Source organism: Pollicipes pollicipes, unplaced genomic scaffold, assembly GCF_011947565.3.
Source record: "Pollicipes pollicipes isolate AB1234 unplaced genomic scaffold, Ppol_2.1 Scaffold_3087;HRSCAF=3621_pilon_pilon_pilon, whole genome shotgun sequence".
NCBI lineage: Eukaryota > Metazoa > Arthropoda > Thecostraca > Pollicipedomorpha > Pollicipedidae > Pollicipes > Pollicipes pollicipes.
Genome location: NW_023596225.1, coordinates 2264979 through 2281505, shown reverse-complemented (window position 1 = coordinate 2281505; position 16527 = coordinate 2264979). Strand labels below are relative to the sequence as shown.

Sequence of the window (16527 nt, the reverse complement as noted above, 5' to 3'; positions counted from 1 at the left end):
CCCTCGCCTCCCGCCCACCGGAGCGGGCTTTGCAAGGCACCACCCCACGGCGCGCCCCTCAGAGGCATGGGGTAGACAGTGCGCTCTATGGGACGGTGGAGCCTCTCGGCAGACGACGAGCGCCCGGCGCTACCTGCGTCCACACCTTACGGTCTCCTCGGCCGGCGCGCTCTGGAGACTCGGCCTGACCGGCGACCTGATTCCTCATCGCCCTCCCTTTGGGCGTCGATGGCGGGATCCCTATCCGTCCCGAACATCCCGTCACCAATCGCTCATAAGACCCGGCGTACATCACGTCGGAAGAGAGCAGACTGACCCCTGTCCTCTCCCAAGGCGGGGACACCACGGATAGACTCCGCCACCGCCATGCACAAGCAAGCATCCCGGGCGGTCCCCACGGATCCTGGGTCACATTATGACCAATGCTTCTTTAGGCCGTCACGCCTGGGGCCAAGTGGGAAACAATAAAACGAGTCAGCCGTCTGCGAAAAAAGAGAGCGAAACTGTGTCTTGAGCCGCGCTACCCACAAACGTCTATCTGCGTAAAAGCAGGACCACGGTCGTCTGTCTCCTGCCTGTCTGTCTGGTTCCTCGTCCTCATCGTAGCCACACCGGGCTGCTCGCCTGCCGGCGGGCCGCGAGCAGTGGACTGTTCCGTCCATCCACACCGCAAGAGACTGTCATCTGCCGGCGGGTAGCGGGTGCCCGCGCCGCCATCCCGCACCACCGGGTGCTACCCTCTGCCGCGATTGTCCATGTCGGCTGACAGATGGCGTCCGTGTCTCCTTCCGAACGCCGTCCCAGGCGACGCCCGCGAGTGACCTTCCGTGGTCTCGCAGAACTACGGACGATCCCTCGAGATGTAGCGGGCTCGGCGCACCTCACCGCTATGCCTCAACACCCCGGCAGGCCGTCTCCCTTCGACCTCTTGTCAACATCCCGGGATACCGTCCGGCTCGGAAAATGCGACGCCGCTCCCCCCTACACCGAGCCTCCGGCGTCCATATCGGATACCTCTCGGACGAGATGGGCCTTTGCCAACTAAACATGATCCCCGCACATCGCTCAGCCGGAGAGCGATCCGGACCTAGCGAAACGGAGAGGAAGCTGGAAGACGGGCAATATACGCGCTCGCTGAGGGAATTCGTGCAGTGCGTGCGCTGGGCGGAGCTAGACCGCGCCAACCTATTAAACAGCGAGGCGCGCGGAACAAAAAGAAAGGACCATGAATAAAAAGGAGGAAGGCAACAAAAAAAGAAACAACAAGGCAGAACACACAAAAAAACACCAATCGACCTCACCCATGCGCGGATACCTCACTGACCCAGCTGACCTATCGGGGCGGACGAGTGATCAAGCGAACGAGGTGGAGCAGCATGCACATAACGAAGTGTGAGCAGGCGCACCGGGCGGAGCATGATAAGAGCTCGGCGTTCCGCGACGGATCGGGGGGAGAGGGGGGGGAGAGGTGGAATGCAAACGGCCGATTGAACGGGGAGCGAGCCTAGGCCGCGCGGACGTCCGGTGAGACCATCCCGTCCGTTGACCCGGCAAGGCGATCAAAACGGATGGCAAAAGGGCACCGCGATTTATGAGCGGATCGCGCAGTCGCGCTGGCCGTGCTCCGGCGGGAATTCGGCGTCTAAAAAACCAAACATCCACTAAAAAAAAAAACGCACCCACACCAGCGACAACGGGAGCGGAAGACCGAACGCCCAGTTGGCGTGGAAAACGAATCTTGGTCTGTGCGAAGTCCCGCGGGACTATGCAGTCCACCGGCCTAGGCAAAGCGATCGGCGACGAATAGGGAGAAGGCAGCGCGGTCGTGAGAGAAGCCGAACACGCGCGCTGGAGCGAACCCGTGAGGGTCCGGCCACCTCGAACTTTTGACAAAACAACAACGAAGGGAGCAATATAAGGCGAACTGTCAACCTGACCCACATTCTGCCACCGTTGCATGTCGGCGCGGCCCGTGCGCCTCGCCTGGCCGCGACGGTGGCCAGGCGAGGGCCCAAACAAGCCGCAGCGCTTCTACATGGCCTCCTCCACCGTCAAACTCTGGACAGCTACGGGGCGGGTCATCGAGCGGGCCGCTGCACCCAAGCATGCATCCAGGGCTCCGGACAGAGCACCGCCCACACCGGAGGGCAACCGATCTGGTGACGTCTGGCATCAGTGGTCGGAGAAGCCACCCCATCTGGCTGCCGAGTGAGCACACGTGCCGGCGCCCAGCTGCCGAGTGAGCGCAAATACCGGCGTCCCGCTGCCGAGCAGGCGTACATACCGGCGTCCGGCTGCCGAGCAGGCGCACATACCGGCGTCCGGCTGCCGAGCAGGCGCACATACCGGCGTCCGGCTGCCGAGCAGGCGCACATACCGGCGTCCGGCTGCCGAGCAGGCGCACAAACCGGCGTCCGGCTGCCGAGCAGGCGCACATACCGGCGTCCGGCTGCCGAGCAGGCGCACATACCGGCGTCCGGCTGCCGAGCAGGCGCACATACTGGCGTCCGGCTGCCGAGCGGGTTGGATTTCGCATCGAATGCCAGATATGTGTTACGTCTCCCCACGTCTTGGGGAGCTGCTACGGCTCGTGCTGTGAGGCGAAGACGGCGCTAGGAGCTTTCAAGCCATCCGCCTCGGCCGATCAAAGTTGCGCGCCCCTTTTATGGGCGTGCGGCCTCGCTGTCTCGAGTGCGGCGACGTGACACCAGCTGGGAGGTGTTGAGCTTGCGTGAAATCTGGCTGAAAGTTTTGGGCTTCTCAGTCATTTGCTCAGTAGCGTGCATGTCACATCCAGCATTTCCCATTTCTGTTACGCCGTTTCAAAATGTCAATCCACCCTGCTTGGGCCAACACACCGTTTTCCGACCCCGCATCTGGTGACGTCCGTACCGACCCCGCATCTGGTGACGTCCGTACCGACCCCGCATCTGGTGACGTCCGTACCGACCCCGTATCTGGTGACGTCCGTACCGACCCCGCATCTGGTGACGTCCGTACCGACCCCGCATCTGGTGACGTCCGTACCGACCCCGTATCTGGTGACGTCCGTACCGACCCCGTATCTGGCGACGTCCGTACCGACCCTCATCACACTGAGATGCCTGTGGGAAGTTGTCCCTCGGGGATGTTTGTTGCATTAAGGCGTGCGTGGCTGGGCGTGACTGCGTGACTGGGCGATTACATAGTGAAATTTCATACAGAGCCGTGTTGATTCTGACTTCGGTCACTCCTATAGGTTGTCGGTATTGCAGCGTTTGTGCGAAGGGCTTCGTGGCGTGACATCATTGGGCTTGATAGTTTCATGGCGCCTGGATGCGGCGAAAGGATAATTTGCGATGGAGAGCACCGAGTTTCTGTTGCCAAGTGGCAAAGCTGAGCGTCTGGGAGACCAGTTGTGCAGGCTTCGATCCCCGCGGTCCATACCAGGGTGACAGGCAGGCGACGCCGTATGTCAGCTGCTGAATACGTCGAAGAACCCCAATGACCCATATCAGCAGACGAGGGTTAGTTTGGTTTGCCGAAACAATTGTAATTATTTTAAAACACGTGGGTCAAAAAAGTGTCGTGAAAAATGACGGGAAATGTTACAGTGGGTATGTCATTCGTGTAAACCAGAGTCTTACCCGAACAAACGGAAGATTGGAATGCGAAGACTTTAGCCGTCGATGCACCCTCTTCGGACCCAAGTCCACCCCCACTAGACCTATGTGACACACAGTTACATGCCAGGATCCCTGATTAGTCCGCAAGAAATCCTCAAGCCAGACCCCAGTATCATGTAGTACGAGGCGGGGAAAATCATGTTTGCTCACGTAAGATAAGTCACACGTGGAGTAAGCAGCAAGCAAATAAACTTAATTTAATCACGCACCGGATTAATTACGGCCAATAAGCGGTGGATTAGGCACGATTTGATTTTGTGACCTTTTTTGTTTATACGTCCTTGCACACACGCACACTTCCTTATTGCTTGAAAAAATGTGAAGCACTTTGTGTGGTCTGAAAATTCCCTTCCATGAAGTAAAATCCAACTTTGCTGCCACTGCATGAGACTCGCTACACGTATCAGGAAAATGTGCTAAAATAGTGAAATAGGTGCACGCTTTGCTACGGCTGGGGTGACGCGATGCAGAGCGTCCTTCTTATGTGCCACATGGAAATGTGCCAAATCTGTGCCACTTATGTGCCATATGAGCATAAGAAGTAACGCCCCCGAGTTCGCTTTACCTGCTTTGCGTCCAGGGGTTCAGCCACTGTCGAAAGACTGAAGAAACAGGCGCTCTTTTGAAAATTTGATATCAAATGCTGCCTTTGGCAGGCGAGATACGGAAGCATTCCTGTCATGTCGAAAGTAAGCGAAAAATAACGCATGCCACAAAACTGTAATATATCTCAGAAACCCATTGGTGCCACCTATACATGCGGCGCTGCCTGAACCTGCGCTGAATCGACCCACCTACCTGGTCAGGAGCCTGTTCATTGTAGTGCTGCCGCACTTGTCCACCCGGTTGTACACGACCAGGCGAGACGCGGTCGTCCGGTTGGCTCCAGTAGTCTTAATCAGTTGTCGCCACACGACTGCAAAGATACCAAACCTCACTAGGCCACGGCACGCATCAAACAGGACGACCCTCAGCGGTGCCTCGGCCCGTAGCGGCTCGGCCGTGTGTTCCGCAGCTGACTGGCAGCGAGCGGGGCTGCTCGCCCGGCGGTCGGTGCGAGCCGGGCTGCTCACCCTGCAGTCGGCGAGAGCGGGGATGCTCGCCGGCAGTCAGCGCGAGTAAAGCTGCTCACCCGGTAGTCGGCGCGAGCGGGGCTGCTCGCTCTGCAGTCGGTGCGAGCGGGGCTGCTCACCCTGCAGTCGGTGAGAGCGGAGCTGCTCGCCCGACAGTCGGCGAGAGCGGGGCTGCTCACCCTGCAGTCGGCGAGAGCGGGGCTGCTCGCCCGGCAGTCAGCGCGAGCGGGGCTGCTCGCCCGGCGGTCGGTGCGAGCCGGGCTGCTCACCCTGCAGTCGGCGAGAGCGGGGATGCTCGCCGGCAGTCGGCGCGAGCGACGCTGCTCGCCCGGTAGTCGGTGTCCCAGCCGGGCCGTCACGCTCTGGCCTTATCGCCCCTGTCAGCAGGCCGTGGCCGTTGACAGGCCAGCCCAACCCCAGCGGTCGTGACAGGATGACAAAGTGAGGAAGGGGGAAAACGCCATCAGATTCCCGCGCACGGCTTGTAGACCGTGATGTGACGTCATAGGCTCGGCTGGAATGTGGATTGACCCGCTGCGCTGCGGTCGCGGTGCGAACTAGCTTGATCCATCACGCCCACCTTAATAAGTCAGCTATAGGTGGCGCTACCGGTGCCCCCATTTGTTACGTGATTCGTTTTTGTGTCAGTGGCCACCGTTTTGTTGCGGATGAACGTCCTTTGAATTGCCCCATGCTGAATCAATTGTTGCCTGGGGCTGTCGACGGAAACGACAAATCCATAGACTCAGATTTTTCCTTTGTTTGGACTAGACTGCAAATTTCCAAAACATCTGGGCTAGCATTACATTATGAGATTGAAACTTTGTATGTCATATTATAGCGAAGCAAATGCAGTGGCAACAATTAATGATCGCCAAGCATACCAGTTTGTATGAAACTGGGCCGAAATGCGTAGAGTCCGCGCGGTTTATTTCTCGTAAAATATTTGACTTTATGGCATATTTCTGCCTAAATAATCTGCTTATTTGTGAAAAGGTGAATTAAATAATTTTTTAGGTATTGTCGAAGATTTTTAAATACCGTCTTTTTGTAGGTATTGTGTCATAAAAATACAAATCCACCGATAGATTCGACTCAAAAGAGGCGGAATGTGCTAAAACTAGATTCTGTGAGGTCAATCTATGAAATTGTATAATCTCGGCATTATGTTCAACCATTGCCAGCACAGGGAGGGGTGCAATCTCCCATCCCTGAACTTCGGACGTAACTCGGGAATAAGTCATCATGCTGGGACGATTTGGCCACCTAAGTTTGAGAAACTTATCTTAGCTCACTCGTGTCCTAAATTCATTTCCATCTAAGTTCACGAATCTATGATCTCGTCTCCAAAGTCCTGCCGGCGATAAGCCCGAAAATTAGCATTCCACGACGCACTCGTAGTTGTCTATGCAACAGACGTTAATATTTTGTGGCTTTGAAGGTTGTGAGGTGGTTATACAACAGATACCATCAATGCTAATGGCCTTTGCAAGGTGTATCTGAAACCAAAGCTACATCAGATCAAATGCCGACACTGGTGCCATCTGGTGAAGCATGGTATCGGCATTTGCAGGATGTCTAACACTGCAGCATTTCAACTCCTTAGCGTACATACACTCATGCAACGAATACAAGCCTTCTACTGGCGAAGGGCTTGGCGCTAGCAGTCCACTGTCTGAAAATTCTCCTTCATTCTCTGGAAGTTACAGCCTTTGAGATCAGCCCATTTCTGAATACATCCACACTGCTTCGAACGCGAGTTCCGTACCCATGCTATCAGATAAACTGATGCCGTGGCGTAAGCCACGCATTCGTTTGCTCACAAGCCCATATGACTGCAAATTTGTTAAATTTGCGCAATAATCTAGAGAATCCTTGTAAATCCTTTATATCCTAATGATGGTTGGCTGCTTCACCGCACTGGCATAATCGTCGTGCATGAATATCATAACCGCAAGGTCATGCAAAGTCGAAGTCATAGAAGCGTTTATAATAACCTCAGGTGATCATGCAAGCCTTAAGAGGGCAACGATCACGTACTGCGATTATAGCCAGCTGTACTGTACGAAAAGCTATAAAGACAAACATATACTTAGAGGAGAAAAAAGGCGACGTGATCTCATTTGACCCAATTCGACTAGTTAAGTGTAGGCGATAGCTTAAAATAACTCGATGAAAGCTGTTTATCACGTGATGGTCCGCCGTTCAGCCTCTGCACCCTAGTGCATCGCAAGCAAAATCCTTCCGGGTAGTACCAACCCTTCTAGCTCAAAGAAGGCTGGTGAAACCTAAAGCAAAACCACCCAGATTAGAGAAGGTTATTACTCGCAGGTTCAATTAATTATTTATGTTCATAGTTAATGCTCATAGGTCTGTAGGGCACTGCAGGCGTTCTATCCCGTCTCAAACATAAGTGTCATACTTTTCTGGTTAAGTCTTTCCACACAGATAGCAAAAGAAGTTAGCATTTCAATTCGTTAACGGACGTGCATCCATGCAACGCATAACAAGTCTTCTATCTGCGCAAGGCTTGGCGCTAGTAATGCGCTGTCTGAAATGCTTCTTCATGCTCTGGAAGTTACAACCTTTGAGAGCCAGTTCCGTACCCATACGGGCAATGCCGTGCTGGCCGGCCGGCTGGTCGGTGGCGGCGCGGCGGGGACCTGGGAGCGGGAGCTGCGGACGCCATCTGCTGCCGGCGTCAGATGTCAGCAGCAGCAGTGCAGCCGTGCAGATGATCAGCAGGCCAGCAGTGAACCTGAACCGGCAGGCGCTGGTTAGCGCGGGCCATCACCGATCTTGGACAAACAGACGCCAGGCGGCAAAGCGGCAGAGGACACGCGGTCTAAAATATCCTCAACAAGAGGACGCGCGATCTGCAAGGCGGCAATAAATCTCGGGCAAGACGTCTCGGCAAAAGGAAACTTGCTACCAGAACGGGTGTGCTCGTGGACTAGGAATACTGCGGGGAAGACAAGAACGGTGCAAATATCCCCAACGCCTTCAGTCTAGTTACCGCAATAATAGGTGAAATTTTGTATTTCTTTAGAGAGGCCATGCCCTCCTAATGTTCGTGTCGTCCCTCCCAGTATCCGACCCAAATACACCCGAAATCATGCTGAAATGATACACATGACAAAATGCCATAATCATTAAAATTGAGGAGGCTTAAACAAGCCCATGAATGCATCTCAAACGGTATTTAGGACAATCAACTCAGACCCATCTCTGAATTATGCGCAGCTCCACTTATGGCCGCATGAATGTTATCACTACAACGGCATAAGCGACGGGGAGGGGGGGGGGGGGGGCAATGAATAAGCGCTTTCATCCCAGGACAAGTGAAGATAAACAGTGGATATTGCATGCAAATTAATAAGGGATACATTTCACATCTGTGGATCTCCCCAAGCTGTCTCCCTGGGATGTCAGCTGCAATGCAAGCCGAGCATTTGAGGGCAGTTGGTTGGGCGGAGGATCGCAATCGCAATTTTCTCTCTATATATACGCGGTGTCTCATTAACTCTTTCACACCCTTGCCCGATCTTGGTCGCTTTTATGCACGTGACACATGACGCATGCGACCGCGCATCTCGCACTACATGGTGTCCCGTTCAAATTTCTGCCGAGATGTGCCAAGCTGTTGTCGCTCCAACCTCTGATTATAGAGATGCAGCCGCGGTTCCGCACGGTTACTCGTCGACTTTGCTGCTGTAATAAATCTAATGCATAATAAGTAGATAAACCTTAAATAAATAAATGTATGCATATATATATATATATATATATATATATATATATATATATATATATATATAGATAGATAGATATGATGAATGTGAAGAAATCATGACACATTATATCTAAATAAATATGATATGAATTAGTAAAGTACGAAACATGAAATAGGTGAGGGCCGGGCAGATCCCTGGCTGCCAAAATGTGGCGCGGCTTCAAACGGCTACTCGTCGGCTTTCTCGTCGGTCACATGTTCGGGCCGCCAGTGCAAAACCCATGGAGCTAAAACGGCCCCTCCACCACGTGCCACGTCATAGCCCCGGTCGCAGCGACTGGCGACCTACCCGTAGAAACCTCCGCGTGCACCCGCGCGTCGTGCCCAAATTTCAGCATTAAGCGACCCGCCGTTCGGCCCGTGACGGCGCTGCAGAAAACGTGACGGACAGACAGACAGACGCACCCTAGGCAAATATTATGTAGATATGATAACCTAACTGGTTCAACCAGATTCAATCGGAGTCAGGTCATGATGATAGACGCACTGCGTCGGATGGTAAGAGGCACGGTCGTGGAGCGCAACTTCCACTATTTTCCGTTCACGATAAGCACTCATCCTAAGCATTATTACGATATTTTCTGTTTCGATTGATGGAATAAACAACAGCATAATCAGCACATTGTGTTAAGTGCGAAAGTAAGCGGACTGTGCTGGAACAATGTATATATGATATATATATGATATATATATATATATATATATATATATATATATATATATATATATATATATATATATATATATATATATATTAGTAATTCGTTCCCGCGAAGTAACCTGCAATGCAACCATCACGATATGTATGCTGATGACGACTCATGCTAGGACAAATATCCTATCAATGAGGCTTTGTCTTAATTGGTACATTTTAAGGCTGTGGTGGTATTTTTCTACACACACTGTATAAACACTATTTACGAAGAAATGACCTGATTGAACAACCGTCCGTAATCATGTAATCAAGCTTATGTTAATTGCCTATGAGGAGTTCACTCATCCTTTTCCCGATCGATGCAAGAGTAAAGAGCGCAGTTCTGACGGCATTGACAGGATGCAGCGGTCTCGTCAGGCGGGGCTCGAGACGTGGCGTGGGCCGCATGCCTCGCGAGCTTCCGGGGAGGTGCCCTGGCACGCTGATGTGACGGATCAAGTACTCGGACCGCCCGCCCGTATTTAGCGGCCGTGTGGTCACCCTGCCCACCCAAGGAGCAGGCGAGGTGAGCGATTCCGATGGAATGAGGCCCAGTGCGAATTTGCCACACTGTTGGCACAGGCATTTGCAACGCTGCTCTTAAAGGGAGTGCTCCAAATTTGTATATGGCTTTGAACTGAAATAGCCATCTTGAAGATCATTCGGTGTAGTGAACAGCCCTTCCCTCCTTAAATAGGAACGTTCTCTTCCGGGAACGTTCCTATTATTCCGAGTATGCTGGGGAGTGAGTGAGAGAGCATGGGTGAGAGCGGCCGGGACGATAGCTAGCAGTTCAGTCTTCCCCGAAACGTTGGTTGCGAATAAACAACGGGATGGATGACGTCACTTAAGCAGTGATCTGACGGCATGAGTTTCTTCACTTTAATAGACACATGCTCTCTCACGTGTAAATATCCAGGCTGTGTACGCATGCGTGGCTAACAAGTAAGAGCATTCGTAATAGTTTGTAGTTTTAGCAAGTTTACCTTGCTTTGTGGGACTAAAATTAGTTATAAGGCCACGCACCCAGTTAACGATAAAAAAATGGTGCACCATGAGAACGTGCAGCGACATGCAGCGCGCAGCGAAAGCGGCCTTGGCGCGCTAATCTGACACCATCGAACCAACATGTCACTATCACCGAACATTACTCCGACAAACATGACAACGTTACGTCATAACGACCCGACCGAGTCACGCTTCAGGGACAGGGATGAGGCTCCAAATGTGAGAGAGCCTCTTGCGTTGGTCGGGGCGCTCCCACAACAAAGGAGTTACGTAAAAATGTTATGGGAGTCCACAGTGATACATTGGAACGGCCATATTTTAGTCAGGTACCCAGCACCGAACGGAGAGAGTCGTTCACCCAATTTTAGTCAAGGGCCCGTTAAGCCGAACCGGAGTCTCGGTGTCGGTTATTGGGCCCACTGAGGCGATAAGGGATCTTTTGCGTCAACAAGGGCCCCTGCATTGATCAGGGACCAACTGCGTGATTCGAAGGGCTTTACTGTCACGGAGAGGACCAGTGTATGATATTACACTTTTAGGGCCACTGATCGACCAGGGCTGACCCAGCGCCGGTTCGCTGGATTGGCAGCCGGTAGGCATCCTGCGCCCTTAAGCTCCCATTCGAAGTGTTCGGAATGGCCCTCAAGCCCGGGGTGGCTTTTTAATTAAGCCCTTGGCCTGGAACGACTACTAGTGCTCTTTCCAAGCGGCCGCTTGCCCGAAAAAGGTAGGGGCTCTTATAAGAGATTCAAACAGATAAACAGTAACAGCAACATAAAAAAATAGGGATTCTCTTTATACTTCCACCACCGAGTTCCAGCTCCAGTGTGCTGTGCTGTCAATGCTAATTCTGTCATGTGGTCAATCAAAGATCGCTCAAAAATAAATAAGAAATTTGTTGTGTAGTGTTTACAGCCCTACGGATGTCGGCTGCGGGTGGCGCGCAGGTAGCGCGAGTTGCACATCTGAGCCCAAAGGTGGCGCTGCGGTCGGGTTGGGTCCTCGGCGGCGCGGGGCCGATGCGCGGAGAGTTTGAGGAGTGAGGGTCTCGCGGGGCGTGAGGAAGCGCCGGGCGCACAAAGCGTGGCCAAGAGCACGAAAGAATAAAATTCATGTGGCAAATCAAAAATATGGTCAATCAAAAAAACATTCCGGTACTACTCTCTTGCCTGGATCGCTGTTTTTCGGACAGAAAAGTGCAAGTGTTTCCACGTAAAGTGAAATAGTTGGACAGCCGACGACCCCCTCCATCCATGTGGGCTGCTGTACGAAAACAAACACCCGAAATCTGTCCATCGCATTTCCGTAGATATCACAACCCTTGCATGCCAGTTTTAAATGGACATCACGATACATCACGATATATATATATATATATATATATATATATGTATATGTATATATATATATATATATATATATATATACATATATAAATAAACATCACGACACATGAATGAACACAAAATGTGTTTCTGACAGCTCCGGGCAAACGCACTGACCATCTTTGCTGTGTCCATTCCAAGTGCCCCGCCAACCTCTTCCTGTGCTTCCCAGGGCCGCTATTCACGCGGATGGACGTCCGTGCGGCGCCCCACCACCTCAGCGGCTAGTTCTTACAGTTGGCACTGAATCTACACGCCTAGTCTATCCAGCAGCCACTGGCTTAAGCTACATCCAGACACCACAAGCCACAGTAGGGGCGCAGCCAAAGTCTTGGTAAGAGGGGGTACAGGGTTGACGAAGGACCCTTGATGATGAATGGTCCCCTCAAAAACGAGTTACCGGACATGATCAAAGATGACCACGAGAGGCACGACTGTCTTCGTTTTATTCTTAATTTTGCTTGTTATACTAGAACAGAAGCCACCGGAAGACGCAATAATGTTGGTATGTTTAAGTCAACGCAGTTAAGGAGTGGGCGTGAAATGGTTACATGGAATACACCTCACGCACCACTCATTTCACAACGGTTCAGTTCAACGATCTCTTTCTAAGCTGGTAGCCCTCAGAGACTTTAAGAGCCTTTTCTGGGCTCTACAGGTTTATTTAACAATCACGTGAACGTAGATTGTAGATCGCATTGGGACCAGATTGTATCAACATGGCCACTCATGTTTTTATGGAAATGTTAAACATTCGCTTAGAACCATCTTCTGAACAAATGATGGTTTATGGTAGGTTTATGTAATATAGCTTAGTTTTTAACAAACGTGCCGCAAGTCTTAAAAGCAAACGCCTGACAGGCGGCGTTGCAGTTCCCAGAGGCCGCGCGGCGTCAACCCGGCGGCTTACGCCAGGCGGTAGCCGACGGGTGGACGAAAATGATGTATCTGAAAAAGTAGCTTCGGACGCTTGAAATAATCAGTTCACGCGTTTAGAGGGTAGTTCGGACGTATATTTCATGTGTGCGATTTTTGATTGCCATGTGAAAGAACTAGCATTGACAGCACAGCACACTGGAGCTGGAACCCGGTGGTGGAAGTATAAGGAGAATCCCTATTTTTTGATGTTGCTGTTACTGTTTATCTCTTTGAATCTCTCACAAGAGCCCCCACCTTTTTCGGGCAAGTGGCTGCTTGGGAAGAGCACTAGTAGTCGTTCCAGGCCAAGGGCTTAATTAAAAAGCCACCCCGGGCTTGAGGGCCGTTCCGAACACTTCGGTCGGGAGCTTAGGGGCGCGAGATGCCTCCCGGCTGCCAATCCAGCGAACCGGCGCTGGGTCAGCCCTGGTCGATCAGTGGCCCTAAAAGTGTAATATCATACACTGATCCTCTCCGTGACAGCAAAGCCCTTCGAATCACGCAGTTGGCCCCTGATCAATGCAGGGGCCCTTGTTGACGCAAAAGATCTCTGATCGCTTCAGTGGGCCCAATAACTGACACCGAGACTCCAGTTCGGCTTAACGGGCCCTTGACTAAAATTGGGTGAACGACTCTCTCCGTTCGGTGCTGGGGACCTGACTGAAATATGGCCGTTCCAATGTATCATTGTGGACTCCCATAACATTTTTTCATAACTCCTTTGCTGTGGGGGCGCCCCGACCAACGCAAGAGCCTCTCTCACATTTGGGGTCTCGTCCCTGTCCCTGTTCGGCGAATGCTTCCCTGGTAGAGTCTGGAATTCTTGCCGACACAAAGTCCCTGCGGGACCCTGACCGACACAGTGCCCCCTCATTGCTCAGGGGCCTTGAGCAATGCGGAACGCGGGCTCCGGACTTTGAGGACATTGTGACCCTGAAATAATTATTATTCCCGACGGGCACTTCGGGCTCTTTGGGACCGAAGGGGAGCGTGACGTGCTTCCTCGCCCTCCTACCAGCGCCACTTGCCACATTTTGTAACTAAATTTTAGAAAGAGGGCTGGGGGAAGGCAGCTAGATTTGCTTGCTTCTTGTACATACATTGTTGGTTGAATTCGAAAGCAACTTCTGCGTTTGTGACCTTGGCCGTCTTTTTGAGGCTTCATATGGTATACGTGACGTGTTCGGCGTGTCAGTGCTGAATATATCCGAAGCGCATCTTTTTATCGATGTTTCTATAAGCTTAATAGCAATTTCCTTGAACAAACATAGCACGATAAGCATGCATTCATGCACAGTGCATATGTACGAGCACGGTGCACGTTGTGTTCCTAGGAAACACCAGCTGGAGGCATTTGCAAAACGTGGGATTTGCATAATGCACGACATAATTCGGGACACACTCCTGTGCGATTGAAAGTAGCGTTCACTTCTCACCATACCAAATTGATACACTACTGGTCCAGGGGTTTGTCCTAAGGTTTGGTGGGTGGGGTAAGGTGAAGTGCGGACTGCAGATGAGAGGCTGCTATTTTGTTGGCCGCACGTCGTACAGTGATAGTTGTGTGAGGTATTTGTTTTTATGTTGATGGTGGGTGCTGTGTCCCTAATAAGCAACGCGTTAAGTGTGGCAAAGCGCCCGTGGTCTGTGGCTTGCGCTGGTTTGCTAGCGTTCATGGCTCTCGTAATTAATTAGTGATTGAGTTCTAAGCGCACGCCAATTGCATTGGTTCTATGTGTCACATAGTTCTCATACTTCTGGTGAGTGCTGTAAGTGTGAACCGAGGGCAGAGGTGATGCAAGGTAGCCTGTGAAGTAATGCCGTGTTTTCTCTGCTATTCGTTGCGCTGAAATCTCACACGCCATGTCGGGCTGTCGCGTTTAGCTGAGGCGTGGGCAGACGTACAGCTGGACGAGGAAACGCCGCAGTAGATTGTCGGCTTCGTTACGGACGAACAAAAGTATTTCAAAATTTCGCATTATTAGTTGCGTACACCGTGTCAGCGACAAAAAGCACTGCTAAGAAAGCGCATTTACTTCGAAAAATTGTCCCAAATGTGGTTAGGGTGGCTTGCCATCGTGCCAGCCGATTTACACAGACATCATTAAGATTATTTCCAGTTGAAGGTGGGTTACAACCTTTTTCATTATTCCTTACCGGTGAACACGTTTAAAAACGATTCTAAATTTTCGTCAAGTAGAGACCTTGACCCGTGCTTCCCACCCCCTTCCAGTTCTCGAGCCCCTGCCTGAGGGTCACGTTTATTGTCCACCAGCAACAATGCCTGTTGTCCATTTCAATTTTATTAAACAACGCTTGTTGGTGTACCTTTTGATGCAATTTGATCAAAAGAGTTATCGTGCAAGCAACCAAAATTCGCACTCCTACACATTGCCCTCCCGCGGGTCACGAAGTTTATCATCCATATGTCTATATACATGCTAAGTTCTGTTAAAGCAACTGCACTCAGTGGAATAGTATACTGTTTGCGGTCATCGCACGGCATATCGTCGACAGACAGATTTTAGCTTGTCGGTCTTTTTCTCTTGAGCGGGTCGGCATCTAGGTTTATCCCTTGTACATGGGCTCGATAGCTGTATTCTTCACGCTTCGTGTAATCTGTCGTATCTCATTTCCTATCGCAGCAGTACATGCAATTTAACCAATCATAACTAAATCTAGAAGAATCGTCAAAATTATGGCTACCACATGTTGGCAACATCGTCACCATAACGTTTGTCCTGTTCGATCGCGATCAAGATATTGCTGACGAGATTCCAAATCCGTGCAAAATAAAACAAAACCCTATGTGCATTGTCCTTGATTGGTTCCGTTTTTCCGTTATTCACGAATAGCTGCCTGACCACACATAATATGCTTCTCTCAGTCTGTACATGAGGCGTGATGAGGGCCTGGTCGGTCGGGCACGAGCGAGCTGCTAGCAAAGCAACGTTTTCGCTGGGCGGGGAAGGAGAGGGATTTGGTGGTCGCTGGTGGGAATCTCACCTCCTATGACTGCTTTGGGTCCAATCACTTTATCATTGGTCGATAAACTTTCAAAGCCTACCGGTCCTGACCCCAATGGAGTGTTTGGGAAGTGACAAAGGCGCGCAAATAACTCTCGTAATGTGTGTTAATTCGAAAACCACCTCAAATGCACCGCATCGCGATACTTTTTAAAGCAGAAAATAAACGGAACCTTGCATGCAACCGATTCGTTATTCTATCATCATTTTATGCGTCTTATAATCATCATCACCTAGAAACAGACTGGCACTCACTTGGTCCTCGCTGATGGGATAACCGGGGCGCCGGCTCGACCGACCGGGTCATTTCCCGCCAGCACGCGGTCCATCGACATCGCGCGCGAACGCACTGCCCATGTCACCTCGGTCGCCGATCAATTAATGGTCAGCCCGGTAGGTGCACTGGTGGTAGCGACCCTTCCGAGGGGCGCCACCGCGTGGCGACAGACCACAACAAACACACCAAGGCCGAGCGCGGTGTCCGTGTCATCGCCTGTTGCCAGACCGCGTGTCACGTGTCATCGTCTTTTGTCAGACCGTGTGTCACGTGTCATCGTCTTTTGTCAGACCGTCAGTCTGCTGCTACCCTGCCAGGCGCCAGCAAGTTACGCGATGTCGGTGGCCAGAAGGTTGCATGGTCAGGCCGGTGTCAGGAAGGATGCGTGTGCGCCGATTCATAAGTGAATCTCCTCAGAACAGCTCCTCCGCTTAAATCCACTACCGCGTGTCCGCTTAAATCACATACAGCTCTCCCGCTTAAGCCACCTACGGATCTTCCCATTAAATCCACCACGTAGTGAATATGCACAGAATGCCGCTCATGTATCAATTGACTCAGATTTGAGTAGATTCATGCATTGGCACACAACCAACGCTGTGTAAATCCACTTTTGAATGAATTTTCACGGGTAAGGCCTCATCAATTGTCTCAGATCTGAGGAAATTCCCACAGTAGCGTCATTTTG

General features: G+C 51.5%; 1 protein-coding gene across 3 annotated transcripts in view; it reads right to left on the bottom strand.

Annotated features, from left to right (window-relative positions):
* The window catches only part of LOC119090597 (heparan sulfate 2-O-sulfotransferase pipe), a 39993-nt gene extending 24025 nt beyond the window's left edge, over positions 1-15968 (bottom strand). Inside the window, exons 1-3 of one of the 3 annotated variants that reach the window (XM_037213425.1) lie at positions 15818-15968; positions 7345-7496; positions 4464-4581 (exon numbers count right to left, since the gene is read on the bottom strand). In XM_037213425.1, the coding sequence (XP_037069320.1) occupies positions 4464-4581; positions 7345-7496; positions 15818-15897 (350 nt within the window). In that variant the 5' untranslated portion in view covers positions 15898-15968. The remainder of the gene's footprint in view (positions 1-4463; positions 4582-7344; positions 7497-15817) is intronic. The other 2 variants (XM_037213424.1, XM_037213426.1) reach the window with 2 other exon arrangements.
* Between the last annotated feature and the right edge of the window lie 559 nt (positions 15969-16527).